Source organism: Pelophylax lessonae, assembly GCF_965119305.1.
Source record: "Pelophylax lessonae genome assembly, chromosome: 3".
Taxonomy (NCBI): Eukaryota; Metazoa; Chordata; class Amphibia; order Anura; family Ranidae; genus Pelophylax; species Pelophylax lessonae.
The window spans coordinates 56,786,507-56,803,169 of NC_138770.1; the positions used below are offsets into that span (position 1 = coordinate 56,786,507).

The following is a 16,663-nucleotide window of genomic DNA, read 5'->3' on the forward strand; positions in this document are numbered from 1 at the left end:
ACCATATGGTACGGTGTTGGAACGGTTCGGTACGGCGGTGCTTTTCCACTACATGGAACCGAACGGTTCGGCTCGCTTTTGCGCTTTTCCACTGCATGGTACCATATGGTACGGTGTTGGAACGGTTCGGTACGGCGGTGCTTTTCCACTACATGGAACCGAACGGTTCGGCTCGCCTTTTGCGCTTTTCCACTGCATGGTACCGCATGGAACGGTGTTGGATCGGTTTGGTACGGTACGGCGGTGCTTTTCCACTACATGGAACCGAACGGTTCGGCTCGCTTTTGCGCTTTTCCACTGCATGGTACCACATGGTACGGTGTTGGAACGGTTCGGTACGGCGGTGCTTTTCCACTACATGGAACCGAATGGTTCGGCTCGCTTTTGCGCTTTTCCACTACATGGTACGGTGTAGGAACGGTTCGGTACGGTACGGTGGCACTTTTCCACTACATGGAACCGAACGGTAAGGCTCGCTTAAACAGTACCACCTCGGTTGTGGTTCCAAGAGGGCCGTACCGGTACCATATCCCACAATCCTTTGCATGCAGCCTTGACTGTTTTCACTACTTGCCACTGATTGGTCAGAGAATCGTTGTTATCCCACCCACTTACTATTAGTGGAAAAGCAAACCGTACCAAACTGTACCGAACCGTTCCAACACCGTACCATGCGGTACCAGCAGTGGAAAACCAAACAGGGCCAAGCAGGGCCAAGCGGGGCCGAGTGGAGCCGAGCCGGTACTTGCAGTGGAAAAGTGCCATTAAAAAGTACCACCTCGGTTGTGGTTCCAAGCGGGCCATACCGGCGCCATATCCCACAATCCTTTGCATGCAGCCTTGACTGTTTGTCACTACTAGCCACTGATTGGTCAGAGAATCGTTGTTATCCCACCCACTTACTATTAGTAGAAAAGCAAACCGTACCGAACCGTTCCAACACCGTACCATGCGGTACCATGCAGTGGAAAACCAAACCAAGCCAAGCAGGGCCGAGTGGAGCCGAGCCGGTACTTGCAGTGGAAAAGTGCCATAGGCCCTGTTCCTAGTATAGGTACACCGTGTAGCTAAAACATTATGACCACTGACAGGTAGGTAGGGAATATCTCGTTACAATGGCATCTGAAAATTTGTGGGAAATATTAGGCAGCAAGTGACCATGTTGTTCATAAAGTTGAAGTGGTGAAAGCAGAAAAAAAAATATGGGCATCACAGTTTGTTGTGTATGGAGTTGTGAAGCCCATGGTGACCCATATCCACAGCCAAAAGCTTCTACAATGGTCACATGAACATCAGAACTGGACTACGGAGCAATAGTGGACTGGTCTGATGAGACTGACATCCACCCATGAAGGCATTTTGAAATTTGCATAACTCCTCCCACTGCCTGCATCAGGGGTGCGTTCTCTTGAGAACAGTACTGAGGCAGGGTGCTGTGAAGATTTGTACAGCACCCTGCTGGCCCCTCCCGCCAGCCATGATCTGCCTGCATTGCATAGAGAAGCGCAGAGACCCAATGATGACATCACCAGGTCGAAGATAAAGTATGCAATGAAAGCGGAAAGGTTTTATTTAAAACAATGAGGGGGGGGGGGGGGGACCAGGAAAGGCCACATTTATATTGAACATGCTTGCCATGTACAGCAAGTGGCAAGTGAGGGACAAAGCCTCAAAGAGGAGACAGTTTTGCACTCAGCTGCTATGCCAACAGAAACACAAAGGATATACAGAGTATACATATGTATATATATAGAAGTCCAAAGGAGGCTGACGCCTTGGGCTTAGTCATACACGCAGTCATATGAAGCACATTATAAATCGTATGACGGCAAGATGCACACTGTATAGCTTGTGCACTTACAATTAATATTCCAGTTGTCATGACAGCTGAGTTACGACCTTCTTCTCTACTGAGTGTGAGCGGTGCAGAGCATAGACACCAGCGTGTAAGAAGCGGGGGATCATCTACTCCTAGGTTACAATCTGGCTGCCCAGTTTTTTTTTTTTAGTATTTAACTCTCTTACTCTGCAGAGCAGTAGAGCACAGTGTATAGAAAAATGTTTTCTCCTGGTTGCCACTCCTGCGTTATACTGACACTCACTGGATTTTATCCATCATGCTGGCACTTAAGGCATGCTAAAATGGCATACAATAATACTGACTGAGAGGTAAGTTGGCCATATTCTAAGTCAGTGGTCTCAAAACGTTGGCGCTTTGCTTGCCTGTGGCCCTTGGGGCACGATTTCTTACAGTGACATTAACAATGGGGCACTATTCCTCCTACTGATACCAATGATGGGGCACTATGCCTCCCGCTGACACCAATGATGGGACACTATTCCTTCCACTGACACCAATGATGGGGCACTATTCCTCCTACTGATACCAATGATGGGGCACTATGCCTCCCGCTGACACCAATGATGGGACACTATTCCTTCCACTGACACCAATGATGGGGCACTATTCCTCCCACTGACACCAATGATGGGGCACTATTCCTCCTACTGATGTCAATGATGTAGCACTATTCCTCCCACAGATACCAATGATGGGGCACTATTCCTCCTACTGATGTCAATGATGGGGCACTATTCCTCCCACTGACACCAATGATGGGGCACTATTCCTCCTACTGACGTCAATGATGGGGCACTATTCCTCCCACTGACACCAATGATGGGGCACTATTCCTCCCACTGATACCAATGATGGAGCACTATTCCTCCTACTGACACCAATGATGGGGCATTATTCCTCACACTGACACCAATGATGGGGCATTATTCCTCACACTGACACCAATGATGGGGCACTATTCCTCCCACAGACACCAATGATGGAGCACTATTCCTCCTACTGACACCAATGATGGGGCATTATTCCTCACACTGACACCAATGATGGGGCATTATTCCTCACACTGACACCAATGATGGAGCACTATTCCTCCCACAGACACCAATCATGGGGCACTATTCCTCCCACTGACACCAATCATGGGGTGCTATTCCTCCCACTGATACCAATGATGGGGCACTATTCCTCCCACTGACACCAATCATGGGGCGCTATTCCTCCCACTGATACCAATGATGGGGCACCATTCCTTTCACTGACACCAATGATGGGGCACTATTCCTTCCACTGACACCAATGATGGGGCACTATTCCTCCCACTGACACCAATCATGGGGCGCTATTCCTCCCACTGATACCAATGATGGGGCACCATTCCTTTCACTGACACCAATGATGGGGCACTATTCCTCCCACTGACACCAATCATGGGGCGCAATTCCTCCCACTGACACCAATGATGAGGCACTATTCCTCCCACTGACACCAATGATGGGGCACTATTCCTCCCACTGATACCAATGATGGGGCACTATTCCTCCCACTGATACCAATGATGGGGCACTATTCCTCCCACTGATACCAATGATGGGGCACTTTTCCTTTCACTGACACCAATGATGGGGCACTTTTCCTCCCACTGACACCAAACATGGGGCATTGTTACCAATGCCATGACATTTTCTGCACCTACAGGCCATAGTTTGGCCCCTGTAAAGTCTGAAGGATAATAAACTGGCCCTTTATTTAGAAAGTTTGTAGACCCCTGATCGAAGTGAACAATGAAATTAAGACTTTACAGAGTAACTCCACTATTGCTAAAAAAAACAAAAAACAAAAAAACAATTCCCTCTAGATGACTAATCTACATTGCAGGGATTTTAACACACTTTCAAGCAAATTCCTACGTTTTGCTGTTCCATAGAAATAGCTGTTTGTTTCACCAGACTGATTCTGAATGGGAGGGTCTGGTGCACTGTCACTTCTAAAGAGAAAATCTGCAGGGTCTGCCATCCCCTTGGGGAATATCTGGACAAAACTGAAATTCCTTTTGCAGGCGATGCCAATAAATTTGACTTGTACCTTAGTGCAGACTTCAGGCAAAATCAGTGAGCCAATCACACAAGCAGGAAATTATGTTTCTGGGGTCATTCTGTACACTAATGGTATATAAAACACCTATAGGTTGCCATGTTGTATTGAATTTTACAGAAAATTACAGATTCTTTTTTTTAATTTGCTATATATATTTTTTTTTTTTTTTAACGGATGTGGTGTAATCATGAATCAATATCCTTATTCTCTAAAAATAATTCATGCACATCTACTACTTAATAGACCTGTAATCTATTTTTCATGAAATTATAATTTAGTGTGTTTTTCTGCCTTTTAGTAATGTCTTCTGTGAGCTCTCAAACCACTCCCTAGTTGCAGTCATGTGCACTGCTATCAATTCCATAGTCCATTTCGGAATTGGGCAAGAGAGGGTGGCTACATTCTTACATACTGTACGACTAAGGAGAACAAACGTAGCCACCCTCTAACAGAAAGTCAGACCACAGCGGTAAGAAGACAAAAAAGAATCTAGAGATTTGGAGGCTGCTGAGAGCAAAAGAATGGACTTCTATTAATTTAAGAATACATACGTGAATAAGATATTTAGTGTTTCGTGTCACTTTAAGGCAAGCTAAAATGACATACAATAAGAGTGACTCATAGACCACTTTGGAATGCTTAAGTAAACAATGTTTCTACGACCTTAAGTCCATTGGAAAAAAGAAAATACAGGGACATAATCTCTAGAAAAAGGATGTTGCCCAAAAAGGAGCTCTACCACCATCCCTGAGAGGTGAAAGGAAGCAGTGAGCAACTTATGAGTGCTTATGTCATCAGGGTTGGGTTTATCTAGAACCCAGTTATCAATGTTGGGTTCATCTAGAATGCAGTTCAGTGTTGGGTCCTCTAGAACTCAATTATCAGTATTGGGTTCTTCTAGAACTCAATTATCAGTGTTGAGTTTACCTGTAATTCAGTTACGAGTGTTGGGTTCATCTAGGACTCAGTTATCAATGTTGAGTTAATCTCGATTTCAGTTATCAGTGTTAGATTCTTCCAGAACTCAATTATCACTGTTGGGTTTATCTAGAACTCAGTTATCAGTGTTGGGTTCATCTGGAACTCAATTACTGTATCAGTGTTGGGTTTACTTGGAATTCATTTATTAGTGTTGAGTTCATCTAGAACTCAGTTATCAGTGTTGGGTTCATCAAGAATGTAGTTATCAGTGTTGGGTCCTCTAGAACTCAATTATTAGTGTTGGGTTCTTCTAGAATTCAATTCTCAGTGTTGAGTTTACCTGAAATTCAGTTATGAGTGTTGGGTCCATCTAGAACTCAGTTATGAATGTTGGGTTAATCTCAAATTCAATTATCAGTGTTGGGTTCTTCTAGAACCCAATTATCAGTGTTGGGTTTATCTAGAACTCAGTTATCAGTGTTGGGTTCACCCAGCACTCAATTATCAGTGTTGGGTTTACCTGGAATTCAATTATGAGTGTTGAGTTATTCTAAAACTCAGTTATCAGTGTTGGATTCATCCAAAACTCGATTATCAGTGTTGGGGTAATATATAACTCAATTATCAGTGTTGGGTTAATATATAACTCAATTATCAGTGTTGGGTTAATCTAGAACTCAATTATAAGTGTTGGGTTAATCTAGAACTCAATTATCAGTGTTGGGTTTACCTGGAATTCAGTTATGAGTTTTGGGTCTATCTAGAACTCAGTTATCAATGTTGAGTTATTCGAAAACTCAGTTATCAGTGTTGGATTCATCCAAAACTCAATTATCAGTATTGGGTTCATATATAACTCAATTATCAGTGTTGGGGTGATCTAGAACTCAATTATCAGTGCTGGATTAATCTACAATTCAATTATCAGTGTTGGATTCATCTAGAATTCAATTATGAGTGTTGGGTCTATCTAGAACTCAGTTATCAGTGTTGGGTTTTTCTAGAACTCTATAAGTGTTGGGTTCACCCAGAACTCAATTATCAGTGTTGGGTATTTCTAGAACTCAATTATCAGTGTTGGGTTAATCTAGAACTCAATTATCAGTGTTGGGGTTACCTCAAATTCAGTTATGAGTTTTGGGTCCATCTAGAACTCAGTTATCAATGTTGGGTTCATCTAAAACTCAGTTATCAGTTTTGGATTTATCTAGAACTCAATTATCGGTGTTGGGTTCATCTAGAACTCAATTATCAGTGTTGGGTTCATCTAGATCTCAATTATCAGTGTTGGGTTCATCTAGAACTCAATTATCAGTGTTGGGTTCATCTAGAACTCAATTATCAATATTGGGTTCATCTAGAACTCAATTATCAGTGTTGGGTTTATCTAGAACTCAATTTTCAGTGTTGGGTTCCCCTAGAACTCAATCAGTGTTGGGTTCACCTAGAACTCAATCAGTGTTGGGTTCACCTAGAACTCAATCAGTGTTGGGTTCACCTAGAACTCAATCAGTGTTGGGTTCACCTAGAACTCAATCAGTGTTGGGTTCACCTAGAACTCAATCATCAGTGTTGGGTTGAATGACTCACCTTTAGACAGGTACATGAAGATCATTCTCTTTACTACCATAGAACATGTTCATTTCTTGTGCACTCCATACACATATGGTGGTGTGCAAGAAAACCCAGCTCAATAAGCATGGTGTGAACAGACCCCCAAGGTCTGAGAGTGATATCGATGGATGCCATTGGGTCCATTACCTAGAGATTTGGGGAGAAGATTTTTGACAAACTCATCGTGGTCCCCCACATGCAGAATGCTGTAAATGCTGTCTTTCATCAGCTCCTCCTGCTTGTAGCCCAGGTAGTTGGTGACATTTTCTGAGACGAACACAATGCGGCCTTCCTGGTTCACAACGAAGAAGAAGCCGTCCAGAGCCTGATGGAGAAAGAAATGAGGGAAAGTTTGTCATTATTGTCACAAATTTGTATAGAACAGTCCTCAGGTCTGCACATAAAATGTCAAATTTGTCATTTACAGTAGGAAACGAGTGTCAGCTCTATATTCCAACATGTCTACAGAATACCAGGATGATGTGTGATGTTGTCCTATGTTAGTACCACCAGCAAAAATTAGGTTGATTCAAGTGTACATTGTCCATCGGACCTACAAAAAAAAAAAGACCCATGTCCACTTCTGACTCTATAAGGTGGATCTTGTACTATTGAAATTGTACAATTGTTATTCATTTTGGGAGACCAGAAGTTCACCTATATGGAGGGTTGTGGAGGTCATACTGAACTCCAAGAGTTATTTTTATTGGCAACTTAGTCCAGCTTGGCACAATGTAATTATCCATTTCTTATACCTGGAGGGCTTCTGAAGATGCAAAAAACTAATGTGAACAGCTTCCTCTTTGCACATTGACCACATAGGGTTGCGTGCTGGGCAATACCGCCATTCATAAAACACCTTGTATTTTTTTCAGTAAATACAAGGCGTTTCTTGATTGGATGAGGGTAGAAAATGACTTCACCTGCCCTTCCTCTCTACCACTCAGAGAACACCTGTATTTATAAAAAAAAAAAACCCACAAGGCGTTCTCTCAATGGTGGCGGTGCAGAGCGAGTGCCCCCCCCCCCCCCCCCCGTGTTCAGTGTACAGAGGTGAAACCACTTACACAGGATAAGCAGTAGGGCTAGATAGAGATGCTGGGTAGGCATGTCAGGTACCCCCACTAGCATGCCCATGTTAGAAGGGATATTGGAGCCGAGTGCCAGAGCTAATTCCGGCACTGGGCTCCGGGATTTAGAGCGGGATGCCGAGATTTAAATAAAATCCCGGGACGGTACCGGTGAATCCAGGACAATTGGGAGGTATGTGGTGTCATCCAGGTGCAGTTCGCACCCCCATAGTGACGCCACTGGTATATAGGGCAAGTTACTACAGCGGCTTTCAGCATCAGGTATAAGATATTGATAATGACCATGCCAAGCTAGACCAATGGAAGATAATGGAACTTTAGTGGACAGTTCCTATTTCCATACATACAGTTTTCATAAAGGATAATCCGATTGACCAATGGTTTCCACTGGGCTACAGTAGGGGAAGATTTTTACATACAAAGTTTCTCGCAAGAACATTCTAGTATAGTGTGGCTATCGAGGGGCTTTAAAACGAAACTGATCCCTTTTACAGGGCCCCAAAGGGGGTGCCAACCCCCCCATCTTCCCCACTGGTGCCTGTGGGGGTTCCTAGGCTCTGCCCTTCCTGCAGGAACAGCAATATTTCTAGGGCCATAATTCATGGTTGACTCTAAACTGATGACCTGTAAAGGCAATTAAAGCATCACCTAATAGAATTTTTGGGTACCATAGTGTAGTGCAACTTCACAGGTGCTGGCAATTTTAAGACTTGACATGTTTGGTATCGATTTACTCGCCGCAACCTCATCTTTTATTTATTTATTTTTATATCCCCTCAAAATTGTGTCTTTTATTACATTACTTGGCACTAAAATTCCTTTTAGTGTACTTTTTGCTGAAAACCTGTGTGATAAACAGCTGCGCAAATGCAACTACTACCATATTATTCTCCAGGGCCTCTGCTTTTAGAAAATAAAGACCTGTTTGTGGGTTTAAGGTGACATCCAACAGAAAAAAGAAAAATACAGATTTTAATATGTGTGCGAAAAATAATAAAAATAAGTATAGTAATATTAAATGTGGCTCGACCGTGTGCTTTTACCGCCCTTCCAACTGCAGATGTAGATGAGGCCATATCGTGTTTTCAGTGCATTTTCAAGTGTGATGCGTGTTTTTGCCAAAACACACAAATGATGCGGCATGAAAGAATTTTTCGGCAATGCAATGCACTGCCGTAAAAAGCTTTGAAGATAATGTCTACTAGTTATAATGTGCTTTTAGCCTTGCCTTTTTGCACATATACAGCGTGATGTTGGGAATCGGTCCTAAAAGGCACAATGTGCGCAACCATAACAAAAGAAAATCAGGAGTATGCTTCTTGGCTTAATCACGTGGGCCCCTGGGAGACAAAAAGGTCCAGGGACTCGAGTGGCTAAACCAACGAGCCTACGGCAGTATAGGCGGAGAGCCTGGAAAGGGTTAAGGGCGCCCTCGTGCCTCTCTCCGCCTAGATGCGCAGGCCCCGGTGACGTAGTGCTCACAGCTGTTCACGGCGTTCCTCCATCGCTGCGAGATGGGCCTTGTTGTGCTGCCAGCACACATCCTTGTTATGTCACGGCAGGGAACAGCCTGGAAAGCCGAGCATGCTACCCTTCCAGGCCTCCAATCAGCAATGCTGGCTCTTTGACTGGCCCCGGGCCTAATACAACAGCATATAATGTACCACGGTAATTATTAACAAGTGCTATAGCCAAAACAGGAAATATGAAAACCACGCTCAACTGTGAAAAGAAATCTCTGACATCCACTCCCAGCACACACAGGGCAGGCCCGGGCCAGCGGATTCCTCCCGTTAACTCTACAGCGGCCATATTACTAATGACGTTCTGCTCTATGTGGTCCAAGCCAGCTATGGCCCTCATTCACTTTAATATGGCCAGTGGCCACCACACTTCCAGCACACACAGGGCAGGCCCGGGCCAGCGGATTCCTCCCGTTAACTCTACGGCGGCCATATTACTAATGACGTTCTGCTCTATGTGGTCCAAGCCAGCTATGGCCCTCATTCACTTTAATATGGCCAGTGGCCACCACACTTCCAGCACACACAGGGCAGGCCTGGGCCAGCGGATTCCTCCCGTTAACTCTACGGCGGCCATATTACTAATGACGTTCTGCTCTATGTGGTCCAAGCCAGCTATGGCCCTCATTCACTTTAATATGGCCAGTGGCCACCACACTTCCAGCACACACAGGGCAGGCCCGGGCCAGCGGATTCCTACCGTTAACTCTACGGCGGCCATATTACTAATGACGTTCTGCTCTATGTGGTCCAAGCCAGCTATGGCCCTCATTCACTTTAATATGGCCAGTGGCCACCACACTTCCAGCACACACAGGGCAGGCCCGGGTCACCGAATTCTTCCCATTAACTCTGCAGTGGGCATATTGCTACCTATAGCCTGCTCTGTGTGGCCTAGGCCTGCTATGACCCTCATTAACCTTAATATATGTAGCTACCACACTCCCAACACCCACAGGGAAGGCCTGGGCTAGCAGATTCCTCCCATAAACTCTGCCCAGCATATACAGGGCAGGCATTGGCCAGCGAATATCTACCATTTACTCTGCGGCAGCCATATTGCTAAGGTTTGCCTGCTCTGTGTGGACCAGCTATGGTTCTCATTAACCTTAATATGGCCAGCATACTCTCAACACACACAGGGCAGGCCCGAGCGAGTGGATTCCTCCCATTAACTCTGCAGCGGCCATATTGCTACCGACAGTCTGCTCTGTGTGGCCTAGGCCTACTATGGTTCCTTATAAACTTGATATGACCACTACACTCCCAACATACAACCTTCTTCCAGCACCATTGTCACCTGATGAGGGAGACTTCAAATCTAATTCCCAGAGCAGCCTTTCCCCTTTCTGTCACACAAGGACAACCATGTGCAAGCTTTAACATCGTCTGACAAGAATCACACACAAGTGCTCAGGCAGACAAAAGGAGTAGTTGAGGAGAACAGCAAAAGTATTCATCAGTGGGTGGGTGGGTTGGGTACTTCAACCTCTGTGGGTCATTCAATCTGTAATATCTACCCAAACATAAAAAGCATCAGATTTGGGTTGCCTGAAGTCAAATGAGTCTGTGAAGGTTCACCTTTTAAGTATAGCTAATAATTGTGAAGTGCCTCCCGGGGGAAGGGGGGGGGGGGGAGTTTTACAGGTCAAGATTGAGTAGCTTAAGTAGGCATCCTTTAAAGCAGTGCTCCCCAACCTTTTTATCGCCGCGGACCGGTAAACGTTTGATAATTTTTCCGTGGCCGGCTTGTTTTGATTGCCCTTTCAATGCAGAGATACCAGCTTGCCCCCTTTCAATGCAGAGATAACAGCGTGCCCCCTTCAATGCAGAGATCATCGTGCCCCCTTTCAATGCAGAGATGCCAGCGGGCCCCCTTTCAATTCAGAGATGCCAGCTTGCCCCCTTTCAATACAGAGATACCAGCGTGCCCCCTTCCAATACAGAGACACCAGCGTGCCCCCTTTCAATGCAGAGATGCCAGCGTTCCCCCTTTCAATACAGAGATATCAGCGTGCCCCCTTTCAATGCAGAGATGCCAGCGTGCCCCCTTTCAATGCAGAGATGCCAGCGTTCCCCCTTTCAATGCAGAGATGCCAGAGTGCCCCCTTTCAATGTAGAGATACCAGCGTGCCCCCTTTCAATGCAGAGATGCCAGCGTGCCCCCTTTCAATGCAGAGATGCCAGCGTTCCCCCTTTCAATGCAGAGATGCCAGCGTGCCCCCCCGCGAGACCAGTGCACTTACCTCAGGCAGCGGCGGCTTCTCCTCAGTCCCCCGGCGTCTCCTCGAGTTCTCAGTCCTCCCGCCTCTTCCTCGGCCAATGGCATGGGGTTTGCCTTTCGGCCAATCAGGAAGCAGGAGGACCCGCTTCCTGATTGGCCAGGAGGAGGATCCATGTGACAATAGCGAATTTTCATTCGCTATTGTCACACAATGGGTGGGCTCGGGGCGCATTGCTCTGCGCCCCGGCGCCCCCAACGCACCGGCCGCCACTGCCGAGACAGTAAAATAATTTAAAGTTCCTCGGGCGGCCCGGTACCGTTTGATCCACGGACTGGTACTGGTCCGTGGCCCGGGGGTTGGGGAACACGGCTTTAAAGGACAGTGAGGTGGACATTTTGGACAGAGGAGAAAACTAGATCGTAAGAGGCATAGATGAGGCCATATACCATCAACAACAATCCCTGAACAGGGGTGGAGGCCTTTGACACCATCTGGCTTCCACATATAATCTTGTTTTAACATCTCTCCCTCTCTCTCAGAATTTTGGCAACAATTCACACCTACAGCCATGTACATTGAAGGATTAACACCTAAGAAGCCTTCTTGGCACCAAGGATGGGATAATATAACTAGAACAGGGTGGTTCCAAAATATTCATGCCTCCCATCTTGTTTTTAGGCCTAAACCTTTCCATGGGGATTGGCTCAAGGTGTTGGTGCCACCTGTGTGGATATAAATGCTAGGGTATCTTCCCGACACTCAATGGAGAAGCTACGAAATATATTCACCATTACAGAACAAGCCCAGTTGAATTTGATCAACAACCAATAGATAATATTGGAATGCTAAGGATATTATTCCCACTCTGGGAGTGACTTAGACCAGCTTCTGAAACAGTTGGCCTCTCTATATGTCAGTGGTGATTAGTGTCTCAAGCACATCAGAAGTCTGACACCATCAAATTGCTGAGTGGACCCTTACTTTAAAGCTCGGTGTGGGAAAACAGACAAATATCTCTGAAATCATCAGTTCAGGTAAACTCTCTGACCATGGCCTCTGTGGTCATACAATCTGTAGTATCCACCCAAACATAGTAAATCAGATTTGGTCTGCCTGAAAATGTTTGAGGTTAGGATACCTTTAAGCCTTATGACAGGGACAGTAATGGCTCTCTCTATGTTGCTGCGATTAATGTCTCGGGCACGTCAAGGGGCCTGTCAGCAGAGTGGGTCCTTGCTTTAAAGTGCAGTGTGGGCGGACAGACTAAAATCTCTGAAAGTATCGGTTCCTGCAAGTTCCCTGTTTAATGCACAGGAATGTACATTCCTTCTTCTACTAGTATAAAACAGGTCTGCTCTCAATGACTCCTGCAGAGATCAAACAGTCAGCCATCGCGGAGAACAGACGACGTGGCGTGTTTGAGACGATTCAAGGTACATGTGGGGTGGCTGATAAAAAAAATGCTTGATATGTATGCCCCACAAGTGGCTTGCCTTGGAGGTTGTAACAGAGCTGGCTGTTTTTATAGAAAGAACATTTGAAGAAACTGTATAGGGCCCTACATGGGCAACGTAAATGTATGATGGCCAATTTCATCGAAAAAATGACCAGCAAGGTTCATGGCAAATTGACTTACATTATTTTTTGTCTTTCTTTGGAGGAATCAAGTAGCAAGCCAGACTATATGGTCATTTGTTTATGAACACCTGGCCATCACATCTACCAATATGGCCAATGATATGTGGACCCCCATTCAATTTGTGGAGTTTAGGTGTTTCCAGTGAAGGGTTCTGTTGATGCTACAACATACAAAGACCTTGCAGATCCTGTGACAAAAGTTTGGGATAAGGGTTGGCTTAACCTTAGCAGAAAAAATGTAAAGGTGAACTAAAACTAGACAAGTGGCCTACACAGAGTCCTGACTTAAACAATACTGAACACCTTTGGGATGAATTGGAATGCGAATTGTGACTCGGGTCGTCTCATCCAAAATCAGTGCCAGAACTCAACTCTACTGAACACCTCTGGGATGAATAAGAACGCCAACTGTGACTCAGGTCTTCTTATCCAATACGGATACCCGACCTCAAGCCTACTGAACATCTTTGGGATAAATTGGAATGCCAACTGTGGACCAGGTTTGCTATGCCAAAACCAGGACCTGACGTCACAAATGTTCTTTTGACTGAATAGGCCTACACAGAGCCCTGACCTAAACCCTACTGAATACTTTTGGGATGTATTGGAACTTCAACTGTAACTCAGATCTTCTTATCCAACACAAATACCCGACCTCAACCCTACTGAACACGTTTAAGATAAATTGGAATGCCAATAGTGGGCCAAGTCTGCTCATCCAACAACAGTGCCTGACCTCAACCCTACTGAACACCCTTGGGATGAATTGGAATGCCAATTGTGAGCTTGGTCTTCTCATCCAACAACAGTGCCTGACCTCAACCCTACTGAACACCTTTGGGATGAATTGGAATGCCAACTATGACTCAGGTCTTCTTATCCAACACAATGACCTGACCTCAACCCTACTGAATATTTTTGGGATGTATTGGAACTTCAACTGTAACTCTGATCTTCTTATCCAACGTAAATACCCGACCTCAACCCTACTGAACACGTTTGGGATAAATTGGAATGCCAATAGTGGGCCAGGTCTGCTCATCCAACAACAGTGCCTGACCTCAACCCTACTGAACACCTTTGAGATGAATTGGAACGCCAACTATGACTCAGGTCTTCTCATCCAACACAATGACCTGACCTCAACCCTACTAAACACCTTTGGGATAAATTAGAACAAAAATAGTGGACCAGGTCTGCTCATGCAAAATCAGTATCTGACCTCACAAATGTTCTTTTGGCTGAATAGGCCCACACAGTGCCATGACCTCAACCCTACTGAACACCCTTGGGATGAATTGGAACGCTAATAGTGAGCCAGGGCTTCTCATTCAACATGAGTACCTTACCTCACAAATGTTCTTTTGACCGAATAGGTCCACACAGCGCCATGACCTCAACCCTACTGAACACCCTTGGGCAGGGGCAGACTGGCAACTTTTGGCCCAGGGGGCAAGTACAAACCAGAGGCCCATGGTGAAGTGACCTGGCCCCCCTCCCACTCTCCCTCTTCCTGGCCTCCTGACTCCCACTCCAGGTACTCTCTACTCACCTAGCCAAATCCGGGTTCCCGACCTGGCCAACAGGGGGAAGCTGGGATGGCTCAGACAGGACTGGCCGGGGGAGGAGAGTCTCCAGTGGGGCATGGAACTGGCCTCTGCTCAGACACAGTTTACACCATCCATGCTGGAGGGGGGGGGGGCTGCACTCTGTCCTTGTCTTCATTCCACACTGGGAACTTTTACTTCTCTTCACCAGGAATCCTTTAGGCATTTCTGTGGCAGAAGTGGTACAGCCTATTTATGGGCATCAGAGCGGCCCAGGGGGGAAATTGCCCCCCTGCCCCCTGGCCCAGTCCTCCCCTGCCCTTGGGATGAATTGGAACAGCAACTGTGACTCAGGTCTTCTCATTCAACACAGATTCCTGACCTCTACCTTACTGAACACCTTTGGGGTGAACTGGAATGCCAATAGTGGACCAAGTTTTTTCATCTAGCATCAGTACTTGACCTCACAAATGTTCTTTGACTTAATAGGCCTACGGAGCCTTGACATCAACCCTACTGAATACCTTTGGGATGAATTGGAACGCCAATAGCGGACCAGGTCTTCTCAACCAACAACAGTACCTGACCTCAGATATGGGCACAAATTCCCAAAGACGTCTTCAAAAATTTTATGAAAATCCTCCCAGAAGAGTTGAGAATGCTATAGCCCCAAAGGGGAAAGGGTGACATCTCTGTTATGGCCTTGCGAAAAGAGGTGGAGAAAGAAAATCTTGAAATTACAGAGCTTAAGATCCGGTAAGAATAATTCATTACAGTGACTCATCCCTTATTGTGCAGCTTAAGCTGACCCCACACATTTCGATTTTTGAACATCTGTAGAAAAATAATTAATCAGAACATTCTTTCTTGCCATTAGGTCAGTTAATTTAATCTGAAACTCCTTAACATTTCATCCAGGCCTGCTACTTCAATGGATTCCACAAACATCAAATTTGACCAGCACGAACCATTAGAAAATTGAATCTGAAAACTTTCCAACAAAATTCTACTGGGGCAATGGTCAAACATTCCCATAGACACAATCCTAAACCTTGTGGACAGCCTTCCCAGAAGAGTTGAAGCTGTTATAGCTGCAAAGGGTGGGCCAACCCAATATTGAACCCTACGGACTAAGACTGGAATGCCATTAAAGTTCATGTGCGTGTGAAGGTACTTTACCCCTAATATAGTGTATGAGATTTGTTGACAACCACAACCCTATCAACGTGGTTACAGGTTTGTGAAGCCATCGCGACCCTCAAACTAAAATTTCAATTTCTTTGCTCAGCCAATAACAGAGAGCGGCTGCTGACCAGTATGCTGTGGGAGCAGCACTGGAAGCACACACACAGCCTCTGTCAGACAGTGTTTGTGGTTTGGCTCTCCCGCCAGCATACTGTCACATGCGTAAACCCTTCCAGCCGCTCATAACTGGAAGACGATCAAATAATGAATTTGCTGAAGCAGCTCTTCACATCTCCTAATTGCCAGCAGTCAACAGTAAGGTGTGTTATCACACAGCTGCCAGGCAGTAAAACTTTATCGGCTGCTCAGTGTTTCTGGCTGGCGGGGGAGGCTATTATCATTATTCTATTTTTTTTTTTAAGTTCTAGACAAGACAAAGTTCCAAATGATGGTCCAGGGTGTCCTTTTTTTAACAATTTTCCAAATAAATACCATTGGTCTTTTTAAACACAGTAATTAGAAGGGCATCTCCAGCCAAAACCCAATCAGTCCAATTATACAAATACAGTATCTCACAAAAGTAAGTACACCCTCACATTTTTAAAAATATTTTATTCTATCTTTTCATGTGACAACACTGAAGAAATGACACTTTGCTACAATGTAAAGTAGTGAGTGTACAGCTTGTATAACAGTGTAAATTTAATGTCCCCTCAAAATAACTCAACACACAGCCATTAATGTCTAAACCGCTGGCAACAAAAGTGAATAAACCCCTAAGTGAAAATGTTCAAACTGGGCCCAATTAGCCATTTTCCCTCCCCGGTGTTATGTGACTCATTAGTGTTACAAGGTCTCAGGTGTGAATGGGGAGCAGGTGTGTTAAATTTGGTGTTATCGCTCTCACTCTCTCATACTGGTCACTGGAAGTTCAACATGGCACCTCATGGCAAAGAACTCTCTG

At 45.3% G+C, this 16,663-nt stretch overlaps 1 protein-coding gene across 5 annotated transcripts in view; it reads right to left on the bottom strand.

Moving 5' to 3' along the window:
- NCOA1 (nuclear receptor coactivator 1) overlaps window positions 1-16,663 on the bottom strand; it is a 755,746-nt gene that overhangs the window by 123,039 nt on the left and 616,044 nt on the right. For all 5 annotated transcript variants that reach the window (XM_082251137.1, XM_082251140.1, XM_082251139.1 and 2 more), the window contains one exon: window positions 6,638-6,815. In XM_082251137.1, coding sequence (XP_082107263.1) covers window positions 6,638-6,815 — 178 coding nt within the window. The remainder of the gene's footprint in view (window positions 1-6,637; window positions 6,816-16,663) is intronic.